The sequence below is a fragment of the Ranitomeya variabilis genome, chromosome 5, assembly GCF_051348905.1.
Source record: "Ranitomeya variabilis isolate aRanVar5 chromosome 5, aRanVar5.hap1, whole genome shotgun sequence".
NCBI lineage: Eukaryota > Metazoa > Chordata > Amphibia > Anura > Dendrobatidae > Ranitomeya > Ranitomeya variabilis.
Window position 1 is genome coordinate 484,426,388 of NC_135236.1, and position 27,522 is coordinate 484,453,909.

At 43.1% G+C, this 27,522-nt stretch overlaps 1 protein-coding gene across 4 annotated transcripts in view; it reads left to right on the forward strand.

Annotated features, from left to right (window-relative positions):
- The window catches only part of CDK17 (cyclin dependent kinase 17), a 226,138-nt gene that overhangs the window by 146,869 nt on the left and 51,747 nt on the right, over positions 1 to 27,522 (forward strand). For all 4 annotated transcript variants that reach the window (XM_077265524.1, XM_077265527.1, XM_077265528.1 and 1 more), the window contains one exon: positions 21,975 to 22,108. In XM_077265524.1, the coding sequence (XP_077121639.1) occupies positions 21,975 to 22,108 (134 nt within the window). The remainder of the gene's footprint in view (positions 1 to 21,974; positions 22,109 to 27,522) is intronic.

Genomic DNA, 27,522 nt, shown 5'->3' on the forward strand with positions numbered 1-27,522 from the left:
TATATAGACAGGTGTGTGCCATTCCAAGTCAAGTCCTATCAGTTTAATTAAACACAGCTAAGGAGTAGAACCATCTCAAGGAGGATCACAAGGAAATGGACAGCATGTGACTTAAATGTGGAGCTTACTCTTTGCCACATGCGGTTTTTTTGCCTTCCTCTGGATCAACCTGTTAGGGCAAGTTAGGTTAGGCTATGGGTTGAACTAGATGGACTTAAAGTATTCCTTCAACCTTAATAACTATGTAACTATGTAATATGAGTGTCTGAGCAAAGGGTCTGAATACTTATGACCATGTGATATTTCAGGTTTTTTTTTTTTTACAAATATGCAAGAATGTCTACATTTCTGTTTTTTCAGTCAAGATGGGGTGCAGAGTGTACATTGAGAAAAAATGAACTTTTGTGAATTTACCAAATGGCTGCAATGAAACAGAGAGAAAAATTTAAAGGGGTCTGAATACTTTAGGTACCCACTGTATAAAGGGGGTGGTCTTTTAGAGGGGCCTCTTTAGTTGTAGCTGTGCCACTAGTTACCTGTTAACATACATTGCCCCTCTCTTTACCACAGTTAACTCATTACTATCATCCATGTTCTAATGATATTTCAAGAACTAACCCCATCAGTCTGGTTTATCAGTGATTGAAGAGACTCGAATGAAGTACACGCATTTGTCTGCTCTTGTAGTACTTGCCAACACGTAGGTGGCTTATGATGTGACTGCCAGCTTCTTGCTCTCCAAGAACACATGAAAAGCAGATTCCTTCTTGAGGCTTTGGTGTTTTATTTTATTTATTTATGTTTAATGCATTTATTGAAATAATTTTCCCATCTAAGTGCTGCCATAAATTTCAGAAATAACTACTACTGATCACAGTACGAGGTGCAGAAACATCCAAATGAGTAGCCTCTGTTTTAACCATTACCGGGCAGAATGCATTTTTGGGGCCACAGAACGGATTACTAGAGGTTCCACACTGGCTAACTACTAGTAAATATCTCCTAGTGCATTGGTTCCCAAGGGTCATCCTTGGGTGTTAGGGCTGTGACACACTGTTCTTGTGCTCCTACTATGTTTTATTTAAGTTTCAATTAAATGTACTGTAGTAAGCCAAGGTTTACAACTCTGGAAAGTCAAGCTTAAAGGGGTTTCCAAGCTTGTTAAATAGAATGTCTCCCTCGGATTCCATTTTGGTCCTGAACGATCCTATCCTCGACACACCAGAAATGGTTGGCATTGTCTGCTTAGCAGGGAAAAAGATCCACCAATCCCATAAGAAAAATAAATCTAAAACTTCACATTTAATGAAAAAAATATTAAAAACATAGTGAAAAAGACTAAAACATCAAATGGATGACACTTTTCGAACCTCCATGGTTCTTAATCATAACCTGGTTATGCTTCTAGAAAAAGTCATAACTTTACCTGTGTTAGTGGGTAGACAGGAGGACTACGAAGACACCTGGCCACGTTACCGTATAACGGACAGGCATTATTATCCCCATTCCGGTAGAGTTCTCACTGCTCCATCTAGAGCAGATGTTTTAGGCCCGCTGACACTTACCAGAGATGTACTTGGGGAATAACATCTCCTGAATTGCCGATGTTTATGTGAGGAGCTGGTTGGCATCATCGGAAACAAGTCACTGAATGTTTCATTGTAGGCTTATGAATGCCAGACTGTGTGGAGTGTTTATAGGATATTGTGGTGTGAGCCATCTCCTCGTTTACCTTCTGATTTCCCTGCCTTTGCATTCATAATGCCAGCGCTTAATGTTTGCCGCATTTCTTACTTAATTAGCCCAAACATGTTTTGTTTTTTTAGTATATTTGACAGCAATTTAGTTTTGTTGGTGTGGCTTTGGTTTCTCTACAATATCTTTTTTTCAATTGAGTGGGGCACCTAATGTCCATCATTATTTCTTCTTGTTGCATCTAAATTATAAAGCATTGTATCCCCACACCTCTAAAGGGGTGTACTTTAAAAAAAACAAAAAAAAACTTCAATGCGGATTGTGATCCTCACCGGTGGTCTCATAATCATTCATAAATTTGCAATTCTGTATATAATTGATACGTTTTTCTTTAATCAAAACTCATTTCATATGAGTATTTTTTTTTTTTTTTTTACACATACCCGTCTCAGCGTGTGTCTAAGGGTGCTTGATAGTTATGCCTTGTACTACTGGGTTTTGAGCTATGATTAAAGAAAAACCTCAAATGACGTGCTGCTGATGTCATCTGACCCCTGAACCCAAACCCAGGCCTCAGTGGTGTAAGTGATGTCTCTTCCTGTGTCCCTGTGCTAGTCCGGGTGGGTAATACAATGTGAGGATCCCTGGAGTTTCCCTTGGTTTATTTTGTTTCAGCTTCAAGCCACTTGCAATGTATTCTTCTTTCCCAGACCTCCCCTTTTAATTCTATCGGTTAACGTTACTATGATTTTAGTCACACTATTCTAAAAGGACATTCATAAAGAGCAAATTATTTTATAGTTTCAAACTGCCTATATTTGCACAATTTCCTTTTTCTGATGTTTCACACTGTGTAAAACGCCCACCTTTTTTTTTTTTTTTTTTAATTTGATATTGACTTTTATGTCTGCAAGTTCTAAACCTGCGAGAAAAGTGAGGGGGTACAATAAAATCAGAATGGCCAAAAATGGTAAGCATATGAAATATAAATACAGGATTCGCTTTAGAGGGAACCTGTCAGCAGGATTGTGCACAGTAACCTACAGACAGTGTCAGGTTGGCGCCGTTATACTGATTACAAGGATACCTTGGGTGATGATATCCGTCTTGTGGTTATTTCTTAATCTTTATTTTCTGTTTTTGGTTAATGATATGCTCGTGCTCTGAGGTGGGAGTGAGGGGGGGGTCTTCATGTGAAGCTCTACTTACATATTCATCTGTATGGCTTATGACCGGTCACTGATCCCTCAGTAACCTGCCCCCTATTTTACATACTGAATATTATATGTCTTGGGGGGGGGGAAAAAAATCATTCAGCAGGCAGGCGGCTGCATGACCACATGTATAATATGCATTTAATTTATTTTAAATTAAAATAATCTGTCTCACAATGGCGTCGGCTGCACCTGCGCAGTAGTATTTATCAGCGATCCAATAGATGCTACTGTGCAGGTGCACCGGCACCATCTTGGTGGAGACCATTTTTTTCCTTGTAGTAAGATGGTGCCTGCACAGTAGCATCTATTGGATTGGTGATAATACTACTATAGCAAAGGCAAGGCCAGCTTCATTTTGAGACAGAATGTTTTTTTGTTTGTTTGTTTTTTTCCTGAAAAAATTTATATCAGCAGTTAAAATAAATGCATATTATACATGCGTTCATGCTGCAGCGGAGGCACCGCCTACCTGCTGAATGTGATTTTTTTTTTTTTTTTTCTTTTCAAGACCTATAATATTCAGTATGTATAATAGGAGGCAGGTCAGTGAGGGATCAGTGACCTGCCATAAGCCCATCCATATTGATGAATATGTAAGTAGAGCATCACATGAAGACCCCCCACAGGCCGCCCGGAGCACGAAAATCTCATTAACCCGAAAACTGAAAATAAAGATTAAACAACAACCACAAGACAGATTTATTCAGCCAGGTATCATTGTAATCAGTATAACGGCGCCGACCTGACACTCTGTAGGTTACTGTGCACAATCCTGCTGACAGGTTCACTTTAAGGAACAGATACAATTGCAGCTGAGGAAATGCAAGGATTTAAGTGTTTTTTGGTGCCATTTTTTATTTGGTGTTAATTTGTACATGCATTTTTGTGATGGTTTTTAAGATGCATAGAGAAGAAAAGCAAGCCATCCATCCAACTCCAAGCTAAAACACTGTGTATGTAATGAGTTTTATGTCTTGCATCTGGCCACCAAAGCCATTATACAGTCCATTGATGTGTCCCAAGTAGTACAATCATGGGCTATCAGAGAATGACTAGTTATCCTTTTTGCTGACCTTTTAAGTCCATAGAAAGACAAGAATCAAGTACTTACGGTATAAATACCAGTATTTATTGGGCTGAATTCAGACCTTCAGGAAACATGGTGTCAGGGCAGACTGTGATTTCTGGACCGACTGCTGATCTCCTGGCGTGTATGTGTCTGTAGGAGCACGAGTCACAGCCCGTAATCCCCCTCTGATATTTGGAAGGCTTCATTCTTCCTTAGTAGCAGAAAATGCAATTGGCAGATAAATCTGGCTGCTATGTTACATTCCTACTCTTTCTAAATGTTCAGAAAGCACAGCAGACAAAAGGCAGCCGAATTTACCAGCAGATTAATAGAACTAAATGTTGCCGTACACTGTCAATTGTTTTGCTATTTTAGCTCTGTCTTGGTTATGAAGCTGTAGGCCATGTGTGATGTGGTTCATGATGGGAATGACGGGCAATTACATTTTTTGCTGCTTTGTCCCTTTGCTGAGCAGTGTGATAGAAATACATATGATAACAATGTTTTTGAATAATTTTGCTTCCTTTACCAATGACAGGTGTTTTTAACTGCTGTGATGTGTAAACCATGCTGCTCAGCATGTCAGCCACACCACAGTGGAAAGCAGGTTTTAAGGGGCTGTCCATGTTTGGCACTAGTGTCTGCACTCACTCTGTGACTGCAGAGTTGTGACTCCTCACAGAGGGCACATTGCATGCTATCAGGATTTTCCAATGCTGGCGGTGAGACCGGGCGGTTGTGACTTCCAAGTATGAGATTTGCATACTTCTACGTTCAGACCTAGATGTGCACCGCCTTGCTCAATTCACTTGCATTGACATAAACCACAGATGCCTTGTCTTGTGGTGTGGCCAGGAGTATGCATATCGCATATATTCTATCATATAACCACCAACTCCCAGCAATACCTTTTTTTTATACTCCTCTAGGAGGTGGTCCGGTCCGAGGGATGTTGCTGGTCTTGGTCCTGTACCTGTTTTCTTGCGTTGCCGTCCCTACATCATCCACAAAGTCTCCCCGTAATCGTGCTCCTGCGCAGGCGTACCTCTGCCCTGTTGAGGGCAGAGCAAAGTACTGGGGTGCGCAGGCACTGGAAAAGGTTACAGAGCTCCGACGCTTGCACACTGGAGTACCTTGCTCTGCCCTGGTCAGGGAAGAGTAAGACTGCGCAGGAGCGCAATGCCGCGGAGACTGTGTGGATGATGCAGGGACTAGTGATGAGCGAGTGTACTCGGGTTTTCTAAGCATGCTCTGGTGTTCTCCAAGTATTTAGGGCGTGCTCGGAGATTGTTTGAGTCGCCGCAGCTACATGATTTGTGGCTGCTAGAAAGCCTGATTACATGTGGGGGTTTCATGTTTGTTAGGGAATCCCCACATGTTTTCAGGCTGTCTAGCAGCCACAAATCATGTAGCTGCGGCGACTCAAACTAAATCTCCGAGCACGCCGAAATACTCGGAGAACACCCGAGCATGCTAGGGAAAACCCTGAGCAACGAGTATACTCTCTCATCACTAGTAGGGACGCTTCATCCATGTGAAGCAAGAAGGGTAGCACTGGACCAAGAGCAGTGACACCCCTTGGACTGGACCACCCTGCTGGTGAATATAATTGATTTTTCTTCTCTTACAGGTCGGGTTGGGGGCTTATATACAGCATTATAGAATGCTGTATATCAGCCCTGAAAGGTGATGGCCGTATCTTATATCGGTTAAACCTGGTGACAGGTTAGCTTTGATAACTCTGTAATTAATAAGATAGTAAATTCAGAAGTGAGGTTCATATTTTATAGCATATTTGAAATTACAAGTTCAGACGTTTTACATCCTCCTTAAGGGTATGTGCAGACGTTCAGTAATCGGCAGCGCTTTGGATGCAGCACATGTCCACTGTGTCCAAAGCGCTGCCAGCTAATGAACGCAGGTGATTCTGCATGTGATCACTGAACCGTGCGGATTCACCACACCAAATACATTGTATGGGTGAGATGAATCATGCAGAGACTCACATCTCGGAAAGACAAATAGACATGCTGCAGTCTGGAAAGATGCGCCGCATGTCTGTCTCCGCAGGTGAGCAGGGGGCATCTGTGCACACATAGTGGGCATGGGATTTCTTGAAATCCCTCCACTATGCTGTAACATCTGGACGCTGCAGATGTATGCAGCGTCCAACCCGCAGCGTTTACTGACCGTGTGCGCGTACCGTAATAGAAACCTCTTTTATTTATGGAAAATGAAAAATACAAACTAGAATATAAAATTAGTTATGACTCAGTAGTATTCTAAAATATGTTCAGCTGACTTTGTTAAAGGGAATCTGTCACCAGGTTTTTATCACCTAATCTGAGAACAGCATGATTCCAGCCACATGTCATTTACTGTTTGCTGTAGTTTTGATAAAACTCACTGTTTTACCAGCAGGAAAGTATCACTAGAAGATTAATAATCCTGCTGCCAGGTCGTCAAGTATATTCATGAGTTCTCTATATCAATACGCCATAGGTCACCTCCCAAACTGTGAAGCTGGCTTCAGCGCTGAGCCCGCATCTTTTCAGCCACATGACAGGTGATTTGATCAGCTGACATGTGCCCCTAACTGCCGCTAGTGGAATCGTGATCCACCTGCTGTTAAGTTCCGTTGTCCATGTCTGACAGCGGCATTTAACATGCACACACCAGAAGTGGGTCACTAACACTGCCCATTGGTGCCACATGATCGCGGGGTGCCGACCAGTTGGCATGACAGCTTCAAGTCTGCTAAGGAGACTATTGAAGCAAGCAATAAGTGTAAAAAATAAAAGTTCAAATCAACCCCCCATTTTGCCCCATTCAAAATTAAACAAAAAATGCACACATTTGGTATTGCTGAGCTCAGAAATGCCCGATCTATCAAAATATAAAAATAAGGAATCCGATCGGTAAACTGCGTAAGGAGAAAAAATATTAAAATGGCAGAATTACATTTTTTTGGTCACCACAACATTGCAATAACAGGCGAACAAAACATTATATCTCTACCATATTTTTCGGACTATAAGATACACTTTTTTCCCCAAAAATTTTGGGGGAATCTTACCAGGAGTGTGGCGGCAGCAGGAGTAGGACAATTCTGCCGTCCTTTAGCTGGGAAGAGGGGGTATTTGCTGGTCTGACGCTGCAGGATGATAATCTGATTCCCATCCCAGGCTGGTGCGGCAGATTCGGTGGTGTGGGGACTCCGCTGACATTTTGTGAAAACTGGGAGCCCCCACACTTTCATTGCTGCAATGCGGTGGCCTCTGGGAAAATGGCCGCCGTGAGCGGTGCATGTGCAGATTGAGATCTCTGCAAGGGGATGGGAGTCAGATCATCGCCGGACTACCGAACACCTCCTGTGACCCTGCTCCTCTAGTGCTGCCAATCTGCAGTGCTGCATGGGGAGGCTGGAGCAGGAGAGACTGGCAGAGGCTGTTGTGACATCACCGACTAGTCTCTGCCGGACAGGAAACTAGTGGGTGAGTGAGCAGCTGCTCCAGACTAAAGGTACCGTCAAATTAAGCGACGCTGCAGCGATATCGACAACGATGCCGATCGCTGCAGCGTCGCTGTGTGGTCGCTGGAGAGCTGTCGCACAGACAGCTCTCCAGCGACCAACGATGCCGAGGTCCCCGGGTAACCAGGGTAAACATCGGGTTACTAAGCGCAGGGCCGCGCTTAGTAACCCGATGTTTACCCTGGTTACCAGTGTAAATGTAAAAAAAAAAAAAACACTACATACAGTGGGGCAAAAAAGTATTTAGTCATTCAGCAATAGTGCAAGTTCCACCACTTAAAAAGATGAGAGGCGTCTGTAATTTACATCATAGGTAGACTTCAACTATGGGAGACAAACTGAGAAAAAAAAATCCAGAAAATCACATTGTCTGTTTTTTTATCATTTTATTTGCATATTATGGTGGAAAATAAGTATTTGGTCAGAAACAAAATTTCATCTCAATACTTTGTAATATATCCTTTGTTGGCAATGACAGAGGTCAAACGTTTTCTGTAAGTCTTCACAAGGTTGCCACACACTGTTGTTGGTATGTTGGCCCATTCCTCCATGCAGATCTCCTCTAGAGCAGTGATGTTTTTGGCTTTTCGCTTGGCAACACGGACTTTCAACTCCCTCCAAAGGTTTTCTATAGGGTTGAGATCTGGAGACTGGCTAGGCCACTCCAGGACCTTGAAATGCTTCTTACGAAGCCACTCCTTCGTTGCCCTGGCGGTGTGCTTTGGATCATTGTCATGTTGAAAGACCCAGCCACGTTTCATCTTCAATGCCCTTGCTGATGGAAGGAGGTTTGCACTCAAAATCTCACGATACATGGCCCCATTCATTCTTTCATGTACCCGGATCAGTCGTCCTGGCCCCTTTGCAGAGAAACTGCCCCAAAGCATGATGTTTCCACCACCATGCTTTACAGTAGGTATGGTGTTTGATGGATGCAACTCAGTATTCTTTTTCCTCCAAACACGACAAGTTGTGTTTCTACCAAACAGTTCCAGTTTGGTTTCATCAGACCATAGGACATTCTCCCAAAACTCCTCTGGATCATCCAAATGCTCTCAAGCAAACTTCAGGCGGGCCCGGACATGTACTGGCTTAAGCAGTGGGACACGTCTGGCACTGCAGGATCTGAGTCCATGGTGGCGTAGTGTGTTACTTATGGTAGGCCTTGTTACATTGGTCCCAGCTCTCTGCTGTTCATTCACTAGGTCCCCCCGCGTGGTTCTGGGATTTTTGCTCACCGTTCTTGTGATCATTCTGACCCCACGGGGTGGGATTTTGCGTGGAGCCCCAGATCGAGGGAGATTTTCAGTGGTCTTGAATGTCTTCCATTTTCTAATTATTGCTCCCACTGTTGATTTCTTCACTCCAAGCTGGTTGGCTATTGCAGATTCAGTCTTCCCAGCCTGGTGCAGGGCTACAATTTTGTTTCTGGTGTCCTTTGACAGCTCTTTGGTCTTCACCATAGTGGAGTTTGGAGTCAGACTGTTTGAGGGTGTGCACAGGTGTCTTTTTATACTGATAACAAGTTTAAACAGGTGCCATTACTACAGGTAATGAGTGGAGGAAAGAGGAGAAGAAGTTGTTACAGGTCTGTGAGAGCCAGAAATCTTGATTGTTTGTTTCTGACCAAATACTTATTTTCCACCATAATATGCAAATAAAATGATAAAAAAAACAGACAATGTGATTTTCTGGATTTTTATTTCTCAGTTTGTCTCCCATAGTTGAGGTCTACCTATGATGTAAATTACAGACGCCTCTCATCTTTTTAAGTGGTGGAACTTGCACTATTGCTGACTGACTAAATACTTTTTTGCCCCACTGTACTTACATTGCCGTGTCTGTCGCATCCCTCGCCTTCAGCTTCCCTGCACTGTGTGAGCGCCGGCCCTAAAGCACAGCGGTGACGTCACCGCTGTGCTTTGCTTTACGGCCGGCACTGACACATTCAGTGCAGGAAGCTCTGAGCAGCAGCGCGGACACCGGGGGACGTGACAGACATCAGAAGGTGAGTATGTGAGTAAGCGGCCCTGCGCTTAGTAACCCGATATTTACCCTGGTTACCATTGTAAAACATTGCTGGCATCGTTGCTTTTGCTGTCAAACACGACGATACACGCCGATCTGACGACCAAATAAAGTTCTGGACTTCTAGCTCCGACCAGCGATATCACAGCGGGATCCAGATCGCTGCTGCGTGTCAAACACAACGATATCGCTATCCAGGATGCTGCAACGTCACGGATCGTTGTCGTTCTCGTTGCAAAGTCGTTTAGTGTGAAGGTACCTTTAGTGTGGTATCTAGGACATGACGGGTATATAGGGAGTGTATTACAAACTGTCAGCGTTCTGGATCCTAGGTACACACACAAATTATACAGAAATCAAGGACAACCCCTTAAGTCTGACAAATGTATTCTTCTGAAATGGGCATGAATTAGATTTGGCTGTAAGAATGTATTTATTGTAGGACAGAAGGTTCAAGTGTAGGAAAATCGTTCTATCTAGAGGAGCACATAAAATTCAAATATTGGTCCTTGTAGGATTTCTCCCGTTTGTCTTTTTATCAGTACTTTCTTGGCCATATGTGACAGTGATGATGTCCATTACTGCAGCACAGCTTTTTGCCTTATTGGCTTAGACAGAGCACAACTCCAGCAGCCACATAAGATAACGCCAATGACACCTCTGCAGGACTTTTAGAATTTAGAGAGAAGTTAGTAGTTTCTAGTTTGGTTTAATGATGCATTATTTTTAGACAAAATACATCCTTTTTCAACCTGGGTGGAGCTTAGTGCCTGGGTTATATATCTGCAAAAAAAATCCTGCCTAGTAGAAGGGGATTAACAACCATATTGAATTGTCATAAAAAGAAGCTAATTAGTCTCTACAAACTCTAACTTGAGGTGAAAGAAAAGTGTATTCTAATACACCATGTATGTATTCTGTACAATAAGTAGCTGCTGGCCGAGCCATGGCAAATTCTAGTTTTTTAGTCCCCTCGATATACAGATTTTCAGGGAATAAACGCTATTCTGCTGTCCTGGGGGTTTTCTTTTTAAAACCACCTTTGTTTTGTTTTGTTAAAAAGTACCGTGAAATATGATTCTTCATGTTGGCATGATTATCACTAATTGTTTTGTTTAAATGGCGGCAGGGAAAAAATCCTGAAGTTTCTTTTAAAAAATAAAAAATTGTCGCCATATTTTGAGATCTGTATTGTTTTTATTTTTCTGTTAGAGCTGTGGTAATTGCTTTTTTTTCCAGGACATCCCTCATGACAGCATGGCACAAGGGAGTACTTCTCATCCTCTAGGGACAGGAAACAGGATGGGTTAAAAGCCCTCCACCTCACCCTTTGTTTTACCTGTCCCTAGCAGACCTATGAGAGGAGAGTTCATCCCAGAGAAGTGTTTTTTTTTTTTAACCTGTGAGATCCTGGGGGTGAGGGGTTGATCCATCTCTCTCCATCACTGCTGTGATACACTTCAGGCTGATACCTCTCTCAGTAGGGGTCCCTCTGCCAGGTAAGTAGAGCAGAAAGTGGCTCCTGACGACCTCCGCTTTCCTCCGAGGAGGCCTCTCGGCACCTTGCTGCATTCTCTGCCCACTCTTCCGGACCACACTTTCCAGCGCGGCATGCATTTCCAGCCCCTATGATGAAGCGTGTGGCTAGGGTGGAACGCACTTCTGTTTTGAGGGAACGCAGGGAAGTTCGGATGATGGTTTCCTACACACCTGGGATAAGGAAAGACCCTATAAAAGGGTGGTTACAGATGTATGGATTATGAACAGTTTGATCGTGGAGGTTAATCCTGCTCTCTCAGGGCTCTTTCACACGTCTGTGTTTCTGGTATATGTGGTGAAAGCGTAAATATATATATATAAAAAAAATTGAAGTGGGGTTTCCCTGTATTTTTGATAACCAGCCAGGCAAAACTGAGAACCGCAGGCTGCAACCCTCAGCTGTCCGCTTTAGCAATGCTAGTTATCAAGAATAGAGGGGTCCCCATGTCGTATTTTTTAATTACATAAATCATTTAAAAAAACGGCTTGGGGTCACCTTCATTTTTTACATACAGTGAAGCTAAAGTAGACAGCTGGGGGCTGGTATTCTCCAGCTAGCAAGGAGCCATGGATATTGGCCCCCCCCAGCCTAAAATTTGCAGCCCGCAGCCGCCCAGAAAAGGTGCATGCCTCAGAGGCACCTTCTGAACAATCACCGGGCAGTTTAAGTTAACCCCATTGGCCCTAATTCCCCATTAGAGCCTTGGAGTTCTTTTAAAATATTAGATCTCCTGTCTCTTAAGTTTAGGACAGAGGAACCAGTTTGTGATCTGGTTCCTCCTCCCGCAAGAAACCAAGGAGGTGTCTGGCATATAACGCTAAATTGCTTTAGCCTATAAGAAACAACGGTGCGGACTGCATAATGAAGATCTTTAAAGAGGAACAGAACTTTTTTTTCTACAGTCTACATGCGGTCTATGATCCGAGAAGAGGTCCAGAGCAGAGTCTCTGTGCTCATACCACCTCAGACAGAGTACGCCCCATCATAAGAGAGCTAGGTGGGAGATGGAAGAAGCGTATTCTTATTTTTCGATCAAGACCTAGAAAGCTGAGAAGATCCTCCCCAGAATCAATTTGTTGCAGGCAGTGCGGAGTACCAGGAGGATTGAAAAAGTGGCACACTTCGTACAGGATGAGATGTTCGAGGGACTGGGGACACAGAGGAAGGGTTTCCAGTCGAGGAACACCTAAGGCTGTGTGCACACGTTGAGGATTTGATTGCAGATCCGCAGCGTTTTTTGCCGCACGGAATTGCATCAAATTTGCAGCGTAGCGCACAACCAATGTAAGTCTATGGGAACCGCAGACTTGTTGTGCACATGCTGCGGAAAAAGCCGCACCGAAACGCAGCTTTTTTTTTTTCGCAGCATGTCACTACTTTTGTGCGGAACTGCAGCATTTCTGCACCCTTAGACTTGCATTGAGTCGGGCAAAACCGCAGATGTAAAAAAGATCTGCGGATTTGCTGCGAATGTGGGTCCGAGAAACGCTGCAGTTCGGGAGGAGGGAAGTGTGTGGGCGGTGACTGCTTGTATGTGCGTGGGCGGGGTCTGCGGGCTGTTCGTGTGTGGGACTGTCCGGGTGTGTGCCGGACTGTCCGGGTGTGTGCCAGGCTGTCCGGGTGTGTGCGGGGGTCTTTGGTGTGTGTGTGTGCAGGCATCGTCCGATGGGACTACAAGTCCCATCGGGCTATGCCTGCTACAGTGACAGTGAGTGACACATTAGCCAATGATGGGACAGTAGTAGTCCCATCATCCGGCTAATGTGTTGAATGTGAAAAAAACACAAAAACATTAAAATGTACAGTACATACAACATGCAACACGTGACATACAACATGCAACGCAACATGCAATGCAACACACAACATACAACACGCAACACACAGCACACAACATACAATGCACAGCACACAACATGCAACACACAGCACACAACATGCAACACACAGCACGCAACGCACAGCATACAACACGCAGCATACAACATTCAACATGCCACATACAGTACATACATACAGTACATACATAAAGACATACAGTACATAGAACAGAGTACATACTCACCATCACCTTGTCACTTTGATCCCCAAAGCCAGTGTCACCTGTAAAAAATATTAAAATAATAAACCAACAATATACTCCCTGTGTCAGCAGAAATCCAATTAAAACGAGTGTCCCACGACTATCTCCCGTGGAGAGCAGCAGCATCAGCTGATGTGACCGCTCTCCAGGGGCTCCAGGAATACAATGACGGAAGGTAAAAAATAGTCCCTAGTCTCACTTGTGGCACTGCTGTGTGAGAAAGTTCCCACGCAGCAATGCCATAAAGTGAGACCCTGAACTAAGGTAACCTCAGTGATGATCTGCAGGAGCCATTGTCTCCTGTCAGTTCATCACTGGGAGGCCCTATAGAGCAGTGACACCCGATGTCACTGTTCTATAGGGGAGATCGTCGTGGGCCACTCGTTATTAATTGGACTGCGTCGGGCAGGGAGTATACGGTTTATTTTTAATTTTTTTGCAGGTGATCGAGTATGGTAAGTATGGTTAAATTAAGAATATTAAAATACTTTTTCTGGCTGTCTATTTGTGTTTAACTTTCACTACTCTAGGATTAATAATGGACAGGCGTCTTATTGACGCCTCTCCATTATTAAACCGGCTTAATGTCACCTTACAATAGCAAGCTGACATTAACCCCTTATTACCCCATATCCCACCGCTACAGCAGAGTGGGAAGAGAGGGGCTAAGTGCTGGAATTGGCGCATCTTACAGATGCGCCATTTCTGGGGCGGCTGCGGGCTGATATTTGTAGCCTGGGAAGGGGGTAATACCCACAGAGCAGGTGCATTTATACGGAGACTTGATTACACACAGGTGGATTATATTTATCATCATTAGGCATTTAGGACAACATTGGATCATTCAGAGATCCACAATGAACTTCTGGAGTGAGTTTGCTGCACTGAAAGTAAAGGAATAATATTACACGCCCCACTTTTCAATTTTTTAATTTCAACAAAAATTTAAAATAACCAATAAATTTCGTTCAACTTCACAATTATGTTCTACTTGTCGTTGTTTCTTCACCAAAAATGTACACTTGGTATCTTTGTTTGAAGCATGATATGTGGGAAAAGGTTGAAAAGTTCCAGGGAGCCGAATACTTTCGCAAGGCACTGTATCTGGCTGAAAATGTGGTCATGGGATATCCACTCTAAACTCTGTTATATCCCATTTTCAGGTGTACATGTCTTCGGGCCCGTCCTGAGTTCTAGAGAGGGCTTATGATGACAAAAAAGGTTTTCCTTAGGATAGGCCCAAGAGGTATCACTCCCTTTGCAGACCCTAAAACTAAAACCACTAAATCAGTGGGTCAGTTACAGGAAGTTCAGGATGGAGACGATAAAATCAACTATTTCATTAATAGGGAGGAATTCAGTAATGTGCACATTAGATCGAAGAGATGCATATTATCTTATAGCCATTTATGTTTCCTGCCAACAATTCCTGAGGTATTGGAATATATGGGCGCAATCCACCACTTCTAATTCCAGTGTCTACCATTTAGCCTCTCAGCACTTCGTATTTTCACAAAGATAATGACAGAGGTGGCAGCTTTCCTGAGAAGCAAAGGGATAATCGTCATCCCATACCTGAATGATCTCCTCTTGGTAGCGGACTCTGCAAATCATCTCAACCAGCATCTTGCCCAGACTATCTGCATGTAAAAAAAAAAAAAAAAACCTAAGGTGGTGCATCAACTGAGAAAAATCCGATCTACGTCCAGACATGCAGAAAATATTTTAGGTATCCTCCTCAATTCACATCTCGGGATATCCTCGCTACCCCTTAACCTCTTTCTGCCCTCGGACAGAATAGTATGTCCGAGGGCAGAACCCCCGCTTTGATGAGGGCTCCGGCGGTGAGCCCGCATCAAAGCTGGGACATGTCAGCTGTTTTGAACAGCTGACGTGCCTGCAATAAGCGCAGGTGGAATCACGATCCACCCGCACCTATTAACTAGTTATGTCAAACTCTGACATCGGCATTTAACAAGTGCTTCTGGCCATCTGGCCGGAAATGTGCGCATCGGTGACCCCCGGTAATCGGGGGTCATCAGCGCGTCAGCATAACAACCAGAGGTCTCCTTGAGACCTCTATGGTTGTTGATGCCGGATTGCCATGAGCGCCACCCTGTGGTCGGCGCTCATATCAATGCAGTAATTCTGCTACATAGAGGCGATCTGAGCATCGGCTCTATGTAGCAGAGCTGATCAAGTTGTGGCAGCTTCTAGCCTCCCATGGAGGCTATTGAAGCATGCCAAAATTTAAAAAAATAAATGTTTTTAAAAATATAAAGAAAAATAAAAGTTTAAATCGCCCCCCTTTCGCCCCATTCAAAATAAAACAATAAAAAAATCAAACCTACACATATTTGGTATCGCCGCTTTCAGAATTGCCCGATCTATCAACAAAAAAAAAGAATTAACCTGATCGCTAAATGGCGTAGCGATTTAAAAAAAAAAAAAAAAAAAAAAGTCAAAATGCCAGAATTACGTTTTATTTGGTCGTCGCGACATTGCATTAAAATGCAATAACGGGCGATCAAAAGAACGTATCTGCACCAATATGGTATCATTAAAAACGTCAGCTCGGCACGCAAAAAATAAGCCTTCACCCAACCCCAGATCACGAAAAATGGAGACGCTACGGGTATTAGAAATTGCGCAAATTTTTTTTATTTATTTTTTTTAAGCAAACTTTGGATCTTTTTTTTCACGACTTGGATAAAAAAAATAACCTAGACATTTTTGGTGTCTATGAACTATGAAGGTCAATTTTAACATTTAGTGAACCTAGCAAAAAAGGCGAACAAAAAACAAGTGTGAGATTGCACTTTTTTTGCAATTTCACCTCACTTGGAATTTTTTTCCCGTTTTCGAGTACACGACATGCTAAAACCAATGATGTCGTTCAAATGTACAACTCGTCCCACAGAAAATAAGCCCTCACATGGCCATATTGATTGAAAAATAAAAAAGTTACGGCTCTGGGAAGAAGGGGGGCGAAAAACAAAAACGAAAAAAGCTGGGGTCATGAAGGGGTTAAAAAAATAAGGAAGAAATCAGAAACCAAATTCTGTCCTTTCAGAGGAAAGAACAGTGTCTGTCAGATACACTATGAGAATCTTAAGGTACCGTCACATTAAGCGACGCTGCAGCGATATCGACAACGATGCCGATAGCTGCAGCGTCGCTGGAGAGCTGTCACACAGACAGCTCTCCAGCGACCAACGATGCCGAAGTCCCCGGGTAACCAGGGTAAACATCGGGTTACTAAGCGCAGGGCCGCGCTTGGTAACCTGATGTTTACCCTGGTTACCATTGTAAATGTAAAAAAAAAAAAACAGTACATACTCACCTTCTGATGTCCGTCAGGTCCCTGGCCGTCTGCTTTGCATTGGTAACAATGGTGGCAAACGTGCCAGCAAATCCATTTCAAGTAAAAACTGCTAGCATTTTCCTAAAGCTGTTCTCCTAGAAAACTTGACAGCTCTACCAGCTGGACAAGCACATCATGGGAACATACCCTTAAGGTGTACCTGCACATCAGAAATTAGCTCCTAATTCATTGGTTTTGGGGTCTGTACTTTGCCCTGTATGTTTTTGCTCTTTGATTTAGAAGGGATTGGCTGTGGCTTGTTTTAAAGCTTTGACGACCATATCATTACTTCATTATTTTTGTAAAACAATCGGCACTTGTCTTGTGTTTTCTCCTTCTCTCCAAACTAATTTAGCAAATTTATGAAAAGGCTTTTGCTAACACAAGCAGAATCTTTGGTGCATACAACAGCAATCATTATATAAAACAAGTGCTCAATGGGACGCCTCAGTGCTGTAATTGCAAAAAATTGGAATGCCATTACTGACAGAAGAATCATTTATACAGCGAGATGAATGATAGTCTTCTATCGCCTGTTGTACAAAGTGAATGTTTCTCTAAGAACACAGCGCAGAGTAGCCCCCAATACATATTCTTTTTTTTGTTTAGGGAAGACTAGAAGCTTTGCATTTAATAAGGTTTTCTCCTGAAAAAAACCTCTTTCCTTATTGCCATGTTAGCACACATGAACATCATTGATCATTGCATTGTGTGATTTTTGCTACACACAGAAGTGCTGATACCCAACTACAGTTGTGGCCAAAAGTATTGACACCCCTGCAATTCTGTCAGGTAATACTCAGTTTCTTCCTTTCCTTTTCTTTATTATCTTCATTTAATTTGTCTTAAATGAAAAAACACAAAAAGAATTGTCCTAAAGCCAAATTGAATATAATTCCACACCAAACATAAAAAAGGGACTGGAGAAAAGTATTGGCACTGTTCAAAAAATCATGTGATGCTTCTCTAATTTGTGTAATTAACAGCACCTGTAACTTACCTGTGGCACGTAACAGGTGTTGGCAATAACTAAATCACACTTGCAGCCAGTTGACATGGATTAAAGTTGACTCAACCTCTGTCCAGTGTCCGTCCTTGTGTGTACCACATTGAGCATGGAGAAAAGAAAGAAGACCAAAGAACTGTCTGAGGACTTGAGAAACCAAATTGTGAGGAAGCATGAGCAATCTCAAGGCTACAAGTCCATCTCCAAAGACCTGAATGTTCATGTGTCTACCGTGCGCAGTGTCATCAAGAAGTTTAAAGCCCATGGCACTGTGTGGCTAACCTCCCTAGATGTGGACGGAAAAGAAAAATTGACAAGAGATTTCAACACAAGATTGTGTGGATGTTGGATAAAAAACCTCGACTAACATCCAAACAAGTTCAAGCTGCCCTGCAGTCCGAGGGTACAACAGTGTCAACCCGTACTATCCGTCGGCATCTGAATGAAAAGGGACTGTATGGTAGGAGACCCAGGAAGACCCCACTTCTTACCACAAGACATAAAAAAGCCAGGCTGGAGTTTGCCAAAATTTACCTAAAAAAGCCCAAAACGTTTTGGAAGATTGTTCTCTGGTCAGATGAGACAAAAGTAGAGCTTTTTGGGGAAAGGCATCAACATAGAGTTTACAGGAGAAAAAAAAGAGGCATTCAAAGAAAAGAACACTGTCCCTACAGTCAAACATGGGCGGAGGTTCCCTGGTGTTTTAGGGTTGCTTTGCTGCCTCTGGCACTGGACTGCTTGACCGTGTGCATGGCATTATGAAGTCTGAAGACTACCAACAAATTTTGCAACATAATGTAGGGCCCAGAAAGCTGGGTCTCCCTCAGAGGTCATGGGTCTTCCAGCAGGACAATGACCCAAAACACACTTCAAAAAGCACTAGAAAATGGTTTGAGAGAAAGCACTGGAGACTTCTAAGGTGGCCAGCAATGAGTCCAGACCTGAATCCCATAGAACACCTGTGGAGAGATCTAAAAATGGCAGTTTGGAGAAGGCACCCTTCAAATATCAGGGACCTGGAGCAGTTTGCCAAAGAAGACTGGTCTAAAATTCCAGCAGAGCATTGTAAGAAACTCATTGATGGTTACCAGAAGCGGTTGGTCGCAGTTATTTTGGCTAAAGGTTGTGCAACCAAGTATTAGGCTGAGGGTGCCAATACTTTTGTCTGGCCCATTTTTGGAGTTTTGTGTGAAATGATCAATGTTTTGCTTTTTGCTTCATTCTCTCTTGTGTTTTTTCATTTTAGACAAATTAAATGATGATAATAATACCAAAGAATCTGTCACTGCAATTATTTTCAGGAAGAAACTGAGTATTATCTGACAGAATTGCAGGGGTGTCAATACTTTTGGCCACAACTGTATATGCAGCACAGGCGACCGGATGATCGCAGCTTCAACCAATTTATCCAATGCATAGATCATGTGCCAGGTGCGAACAGACTGTCTGAAGAGGATTAAATATGACCTGTGATGTATCCCTGCTAATGGGACATCAGTGAAGGCAGGATGAGTGTCATAACAGCGTGGCTTCCACTTGGATATATTCACACATTGCATTTTCCGGGGGGGGGGTTTACACAGTCAAAACCTGCTTTTTTGGCAGTATGGCTGATGCTTACATAAAGCAAGTATTTCTACGTTTTTGTTGTCTCTTGCGCTTGTTGTTAAAGTTGAGTGGCCCACAAAAAAGTCATGATTTAACTTCCTTAAGGTTTTTGCACCAAATAAAACGCAGCCACAACTGATACATGGGTTTCTTGCTGTGTGTTTGCACGTATCCATTGTTTTCTATGGCTGAAAGAAGTGCCATGCTGTTTTCAAAAATGCAGCAGTATTCTAAATCAATCAGGAAAATAAAGGTGTGTGCATGTGCATGAGATTTCTGAAATCTCATAGACTTTGCTCGTACTGTAAAACACAGCTTATAATTTGCATAAAAAAGCAGCCAAAGAAACCCAGAGCAAAAACGCAACATGTGAACATACACATACTGTCTTCCTAAGCACCTCTACCTCCATGACTTCAACAAGCTCATTAGTATACAACTGCTATTATCGGGAAAAATGAAAAACAAAAAAAAAATAATAACTTTTTAACATATACCCAATGATCAATCAATATATATACAGTACAGACCAAAAGTTTGGACACACCTTCTCATTTAAAGATTTTTCTGCATTTTCATGACTATGAAAATTGTACATTCACACTGAAGGCATCAAAACTATGAATTAACACATGTGGAATTATATACTTAACAAAAAAGTGTGAAACAACTGAAATTGTCTTATATTCTAGGTTCTTCAAAGTAGCCACCTTTTGGTTTGATGACTGCTTTGCACACTCTTGGCATTCTCTTGATGAGCTTCAAGAGGCGGTCAATGGGAATGGTCTTCCAACAATCTTGAAGGAGTTCCCAGAGATGCTTAGCACTTGTTGGCCCTTTTGCCTTCACTCTGTGGTCCAGCTCACCCCAAACCATCTCGATTGGGTTCAGGTCTGGTGACTGTCGAGGCCAGGTCACCTGGCGTAGCACCCCATCACTCTCCTTCTTGGTCAAATAGTCCTTACACAGCCTGGAGGTGTGTTTGGGGTCATTGTCCTGTTGAAAAATAAATGATGGTCCAACTAAACGCAAACCGGATGGAATAGCATGCCGCTGCAAGATGCTGTGGTAGCCATGCTGGTTCAGTATGCCTTCAATTTTGAATAAATCAAATAGTTAATATCTCAAATATATAACCAATTTTAGGTTTCTATAGAACTATGAAAACTATTCCAAATGGAATAGTAGAATAGTTATACATTTGAGACATTAACTATTTGATATATAGATTGATCATTTGGTATATTAAAACATGTTCATTTGTCATTTTTACTGATAATGGCAGTTGTATATTATGGATAAAGAGGTGCCTCCCCTGCTGGGCACGTGGTTATTTTAATGTTTATTTTAAAAATTGATCATTTTTACTGTATGGTTCTCTTCACTCGGCTTAATTGTTAGTTGAGTATATGTATATGATGTTGATCTGACGTGCCATTAACTTAATATTTAGACGCTATTTGATAATTACTTCCATTTAGGCCATGTGCACACGTTAAGTATTTTTCGCGTTTTTTTCGCGTTTTTTCGCTATAAAAACGTGATAAAAACGCGAAAAAAACGCTTACATATGCCTCCCATTATTTTAAGTGTATTCCGCATTTTTTGTGCAAATGTAGCCTTTTTTTCCGCGAAAAAATCGCATCGCGGAAAAAAAAGCAACATGTTCATTAAAATGCGAAATTGCAGGGGATTCCGCACACCTAGGGGTCCATTGATCTGCTTACTTCCCGCACGGGGCTGTGCACACCATGCGGGAAGTAAGCAGATTATGTGCGGTTGGTACCCAGGGTGGAGGAGAGGAGACTCTCCTCCACGCACTGGGCACCATATAAGTGGTCAAAAAATAAGAATTAAAATAAAAAATAGTGATATACTCACCCTCGATGTCTTCCCGCCTCCACTGCACGCTGCCGCTTCGGTTCCTGTAGCTGATGTGCGGCGAAGGACCTTGCCGATGACGTCACTGTCCTGTGATTGGTCGTGAGCGGTCATGTGACCGCTCACGTGACCGTGACGTCACGGAAGGTCCTGTGCGCACAGACCAGCTATAGGAAGATGAACGGACGCCGCTGATGAGATGTCTGGGTGAGTATAAGCATTTTTTTATTTTTTTTATTATTTTTAAACATTCTATCTTTTACTATAGATGCTGCATAAGCTGCATCTATAGTAAAAAGTTGGTCACACTTGTCAAACAGTATGTTTGACAAGTGTGACCAACTTGTCAGTCAGTTTTCCAAGCGATGCTACAGATCGCTTGGAAAACTTTAGCATTCTGCAAGCTAATTACGCTTGCAGAATGCTAAAAAAACGCGAAAAAAACGGAAAAAAACCGCAAAAAAAAATAAATGCGGATTTCTTGCAGAAAATTTCCGGTTTTCTTCAGGAAATTTCTGCAAGAAATCCGCAACGTGTGCACATACCCTAATCTACTTGATCCCATACTTGTGTGGTGAGACTAATCCCATGGTAAACACTAGGCATGTAGGTCATATTAAAGAGCAAACTGGCTTCCATAGCAGTCTCTTACTAGATGTCTACAGCCCAGACCCTTCACATGTGATCTGCACGCTTTCATGTTCTACTGCCTTGGTTTTCTTTCCAACACCTTTTACCTTGTACTGTTTATTTTTTGTTTTTTGCTCCCATAAGTCGGATCCCTCCGATGTACTGTATTCTATCTTTAGCCATTTTTAAATTGTTACTTCCCAACAGATGCCTTGGTTCCATGTGTTATAACGCAACCATATTGTATGGCTAACTCCATAGGGTATAACAGTTGTGCTGGTGTTTGCTCTCATTTTAAATCTTTTTTTTTTTTTTCTTCAGACATTGTACACGAAAATCTAAAAATGGGATCAGATGGTGAAAGTGACCAAGCATCTGGGACCTCCTCAGATGAAGTCCAGTCCCCCACAGGTGTTTGCCTCAGGAACAGAATCCACAGACGAATCTCAATGGAGGTAATCTAATATGGTCCACAAATGGCAGACGGTACTGTTTGTTGTCTAATGGCTCGGTTTAATCCTATCTAGACATTGACTGTGATCTATGGCTCCTGTACATAAACTCATTTTCTTTTGCTATAATGGGAAGTGGGCTCCTCACCACAGCCAAAGTACCAATCTGCATTCAGCGGCAACTGCGATCATTCGTCAACACACTACAGCTGTTCGTTTCAAGGGCCCTATGATGCCGATTACTTAAAGGCAACCTGTCATTTAAAATAATGCTATTAGCCTTCGGATATGGGGTCAACCTGAAGGTTAATAGCACTCTGACATTGCGCTGCACTGTCACTGAAAGCCCCTGTGCCTGAAGGAAATAAGCTTTATTTTTTCCCAGCAGCGTTCGGCTACCAGTCATAGGCTATGTTCACACTTTGCGTATTTGATCCTTTTTTTTTTTTTAATGCAAACTTTAGCTGTGTTTTATAGTGCCTGCAAAGTGTATGAGATTTCAGAAATCTCATGCACACAACTTGGTTTTTTGCTCTCAGTATTTTGCATAAAACCTTGGGTTTTACAGAATGAAGCATGTCACTACTTTTAGTGTTTTTTCAGCGTTTTTCACCTGGGTAGGTCAAAAAATGCTGCAAAAACTGGTATCAGGTTTTGTAGAATCAGATTTATTTTTTTTTGCACTAAACTTTATCAGTATGCACAAGAGACATATGTACCATGAAAAAAAAAAACACAGCAAAAACTAAGCAAAATTTCCTAGTTTGCAGCAAGTTTCTTGGTGCCAGGTTTTGCCTTGGGGAAACAAATGCATCAAAAATGCAACGTGTGAACATAGTCATTGGCGTCAGTGCAGTTTCGGTCAACGCTCTGTGTATAGACTGACATCTGGCTCTAATGCTGAACCTGCTGTCAGTCACTGTCTGGATGGAGGGGGGTCATTGTAATAGCCGCTGCTCTCTATACACAGAGCGTTGACTGAAACAGTATTAGCGCCACCCCTGTGACTGACTGCCAAACGCTATATTACAAAAAACTAAATTTCTATCCATTCAGGAAGAGTTTTCAGCAGGCTCCTTATCACAGGGAGGATTACAGTGACTGGTGACACCTCTGTGTGCAACTGATGACAAAGGCTCCTGAATGTATTTATTAGGCTATGTGCACACGTATAATGATCCCCTGCGTTTTTGCTGCAGATTTATCGTGGATTTACTGTGGTTTTTCTGCAGATTTCACTGTGGTTTTACAACTGCATTTTTCTGTTGGAGCAGGTGTAAAGCCGCTGTGGAATCCGCAGAAAGAAGTGACATGCTGCGGAATGTAAACTGCTGCGTTTCCACATGTTTTTTTCCGCAGCATGTGCACAGCGTTTTCTGTTTCCCATAGGTTTACATTGTAATGTAAACTCATGGGAAACTGCTGCGGATCCGCAGCACATTGCCTTATGCTTTCTCATATTGCACCATCCTCTTCCATAGCGCTTTACAGACATCTTTGTCCCCACTGGGACTCATAAGCTAAATACCCTTTCTGTATATCTTTGGAATGTGTGCGAAAACCAGAGTACCTGGTGGAAACCCACTAAAAATTCAGGGCGAAATCCCAACATGTCCTTGTTGAAAGCTTAAGCTGCCACCAAATGATGAAGTAAACACAAACCACCAAGCAACAGATAAAAATAGCAAGCTTATTGGAATTTAAAAAAGAAGTTTTCAATATGTATAGGAGTACTCCACGCCTTGTCCTTTTACAATACAGGGAGAACAGTGTGAATATTGTGGCTATGTTTTCAACCTGTGTACATGGTGTGTGCTAACTGAATTTTGTTTCAACATGTCCTTCTTGTTGGCCACGACTGTACAAGTTCCTACCTGTAAGAGCAGCAAGTTACCGTAATCTAAATATGCCTACGGGCCAGTGTGAACATTGCAAGGTTTCTAAGTTTGTTATATATCACAGTAAAAAAGACGGAAAAAAATACATTTAACACAAATTTGATTACAAAAATGGGTGATTTTATGAAAAATGCCATCTTAAAATAAATTTCTAAGCAAAAAGTTAAATAATCATGAGAAAAGGGCCTTTTTCCTCCGCTGGTCCCTGCATTGCAGAATTGGCAGTATGTGAAGGTAGGCCATGACACCACCAGCGCTCAGAGTCCTGTCACAACCTGCTGTCACTATACATAAGGATAGCCATTGCAGAGGAGAATACTTTGTACACATGACACTGTTGTCTAAAGGCCCCGTCTCACATAGCGATTTACCAACGATCACGACCAGCGATACGACCTGGCCGTGATCGTTGGTAAGTCGTTGTGTGGTCGCTGGGGAGCTGTCACACAGACAGCTCTCTCCAGCGACCAACGATCAGGGGAACGACTTCGGCATCGTTGAAACTGTCTTCAACGATGCCGAAGTCCCCCTGCAGCACCCGGGTAACCAGGGTAAACATCGGGTTACTAAGCGCAGGGCCGCGCTTAGTAACCCGATGTTTACCCTGGTTACCAAAAAAACCAAACAGTACATACTCACCATCTGATGTCCGTCAGGTCCCTTGCCGTCTGCTTCCTGCTCTGACTGAGTGCCGCCGTACAGTGAGAGCAGAGCGCAGCGGCGACGTCACCGCTGCGCTCTGCTCTCACTGTACGGCGGCACTCAGTCAGAGAAGGAAGCAGACGGCAAGGGACCTGACGGACATCAGATGGTGAGTATGTACTGTTTTTTTTTTTTTTTTACATTTACGCTGGTAACCAGGGTAAACATCGGGTTACTAAGCGCGGCCCTGCGCTTAGTAACCTGATGTTTACCCTGGTTACCAGTGAAGACATCGCTGGATCGGTGTCACACACACCGATTCAGCGATGTCAGCGGGACCTCAACGACCAAAAAAAGGTCCAGGCCATTCCGACACGACCAGCGATCTCGCAGCAGGGGCCTGGTCGCTGGTACGTGTCACACATAGCGAGATCGCTACTGAGGTCGCTGTTGCGTCACAAAACTTGTGACTCAGCAGCGATCTCGCTAGCGATCTCGCTATGTGAGACGGGGCCTTAAGCAGAGCGAGGAGTTAAGGTCTGATCTCTGGCCCTGAGATGCTAATTACCGTAATATGGGGGGGGGGGGGGGTGTTTGTTTCTAGAAATATTTTCAGCCGTGTGGGATATTATCTTGGTGCATGTAGTGTGTTCTGGCTAGAAGGAAAATAAGGGCTGATTAAGTTCTGCCCAATGCTGGCCTTGAGGAGCACTGTGCCGATAGCAGCGCCGGCCTGCACTGCTTGTATCACTCTATAGCCAGCTGCATCAGGACAATGACCTGGAGATGACATGCAGTGTTTCCCATTGCCACATAAGGACCTGCAGCTATGATGCCTGACACCTCACAGTTCCTGCGCTCCTGTGTTTTCATAGTGGCTGGGTGTCTCCGAGCTTGGAGTTGTTTGCAGTCTCCATCAGTCAGTGATGCTGTGCACAGATGCCATGAGTACTTGTTTGGATGCCAAAATTAGGGCACCCAGTCATCTCCAACAAGCAGATTCCCTTAATTCTAGTAATTTGTCAGATGTGTGACACCTCTCCGTGTTAATGTTCAGGCTAATGGCCCCGGATGCCACAGCCCTATTTGAGACAGCAGGAAGTGCACACTTCCACTCCTTCCATGCTCTCGTGTCCTGCAGCTGGTCGCCACGATTTATTTTTGTGATGATTCACCATAAGGCTATGTGCAGACGACCTGGCATTCGCTCATCCGAGAGAATCGGGTCGATTAGACAAATCTCATGCTGATCAAACCGATCGGAGTTTGATAAAAATGTGAGCATAGTGTGATGTCTCGGATCAGACGGAGGAACAAGATGGCTCGATCTTCTCCATTCTGTCAGTCCATGGAAATCCGCCACTTGCATTGCTGAGGGCGATCCAAATATCTGATCAAACTCCGGCGTCATCTGCGGAAAAAAATCTGACATTGGTCCGAGTAGAATCTGAGATTTTGTCGGATGGCAGTGAAACTGAAAATGCGGCCGTGTGCACGAGCTTAGATGTGGTGAACAGGACTGCTCCTGTCAACCATCAGATGTGTGGTTGTGAAATGTTTTCATGCTTAATCTATCGTCTCTGTAATTGTGTCTTCATTGGGAGATGCTTTACTTTCTCTGATTTTAGATTTTGGAAACCTCGGTAAATCTCAATATGGTAGTAATATGACAATGCAGCAGCAGTTTTCTCGTGGTCTTTATTTTTTGGACTTTTCGTTTAAGAAATCTTTCCATGTCTTTGGAAAGAAAGTTGTTACTGCTTCTCTAATCCGACTTAAGATGTAAGTTAAGCTTATGGTGAAGTTACAACCTCTCCTGTGTTTACTTTCACACACTTCCACTTGGATCTGAACCTAGTAGTGTTGGGCATGATGCTTTGAACATGCTGCCCTCTACTGGAGCGCCAGAGAACTTTAAACACCTTTGGAACAAGTGCTCTCCATTTATTCTGTTGTTAAATTGAGCTTTTTGTTTCCTTTGACACTGATCTCCCCTCCAAATATGAATAGTGAGATAAGAAAGATGATATATTTCGGCGGATTGCATGATCACATGACTGTGGCGCTTTGTTTTCATTTGACCTGAAGATGATCTTGTTAAGCAGTTCATATACATTGGGAGGATCCCTTCACACGGAGCAGATTTTTAGTAGAAAATTTTGCAATTAAAAATCTGTTCTGTCGATCTCCATGGGTATGTTTTTGCCTGTTTGTACATACATTTCTGCTAGTTATATTCAGATGAGTGAGACCCACACAATTTTTTGGATCAAAAGCTGAAGCTTGTAAATACAGTCTGTTTATTCTCATCTCCATAAGTGATGGCATTTCACTATAATGTTTACGAAGGTCCAGCCTGTGGAAACTCCTACTAATCCTGAGAAAGAAGCAGCACTATGACCCAACTGCAGGGATCTGACATGCCTCTTGTATAGCACAGGACTTTCTCTTGTTTATATGACATCTGTGAGAACCCCATAATACAGGAGCAGAGACCCTACAGCATTCTGTAATGTTGTAGATAAGCCCCCGATGTTACCTAACCGAGAAGAAAAAGAGGTTATATTATACTCACCTAGGGGCGGTCCTGGTTCATTCCGGTCCGATGGGCGTCGCGGTCCGGGTCCAGCACCTCCTATCTTCTTGTGATGACGTCCTCTTCTTGTCTTCGCCGCAGCTCCGGCGCAGGCGTACTTTATCTGCCCTGTTGAGGGCAGAGCAAAGTACTGCAGTGCCCAGGTGCCGGGAAAGGTCAGAGAGGCCCTGCGCACTGCAGTACTTTGCTCTCCCCTCAACAGGGCAGACAAAGTACGCCTGCATCGGAGCCGCGGCAGGAAGACAAGAAGAGGACGTCATCGTAAGCAGATAGGAGGCGCT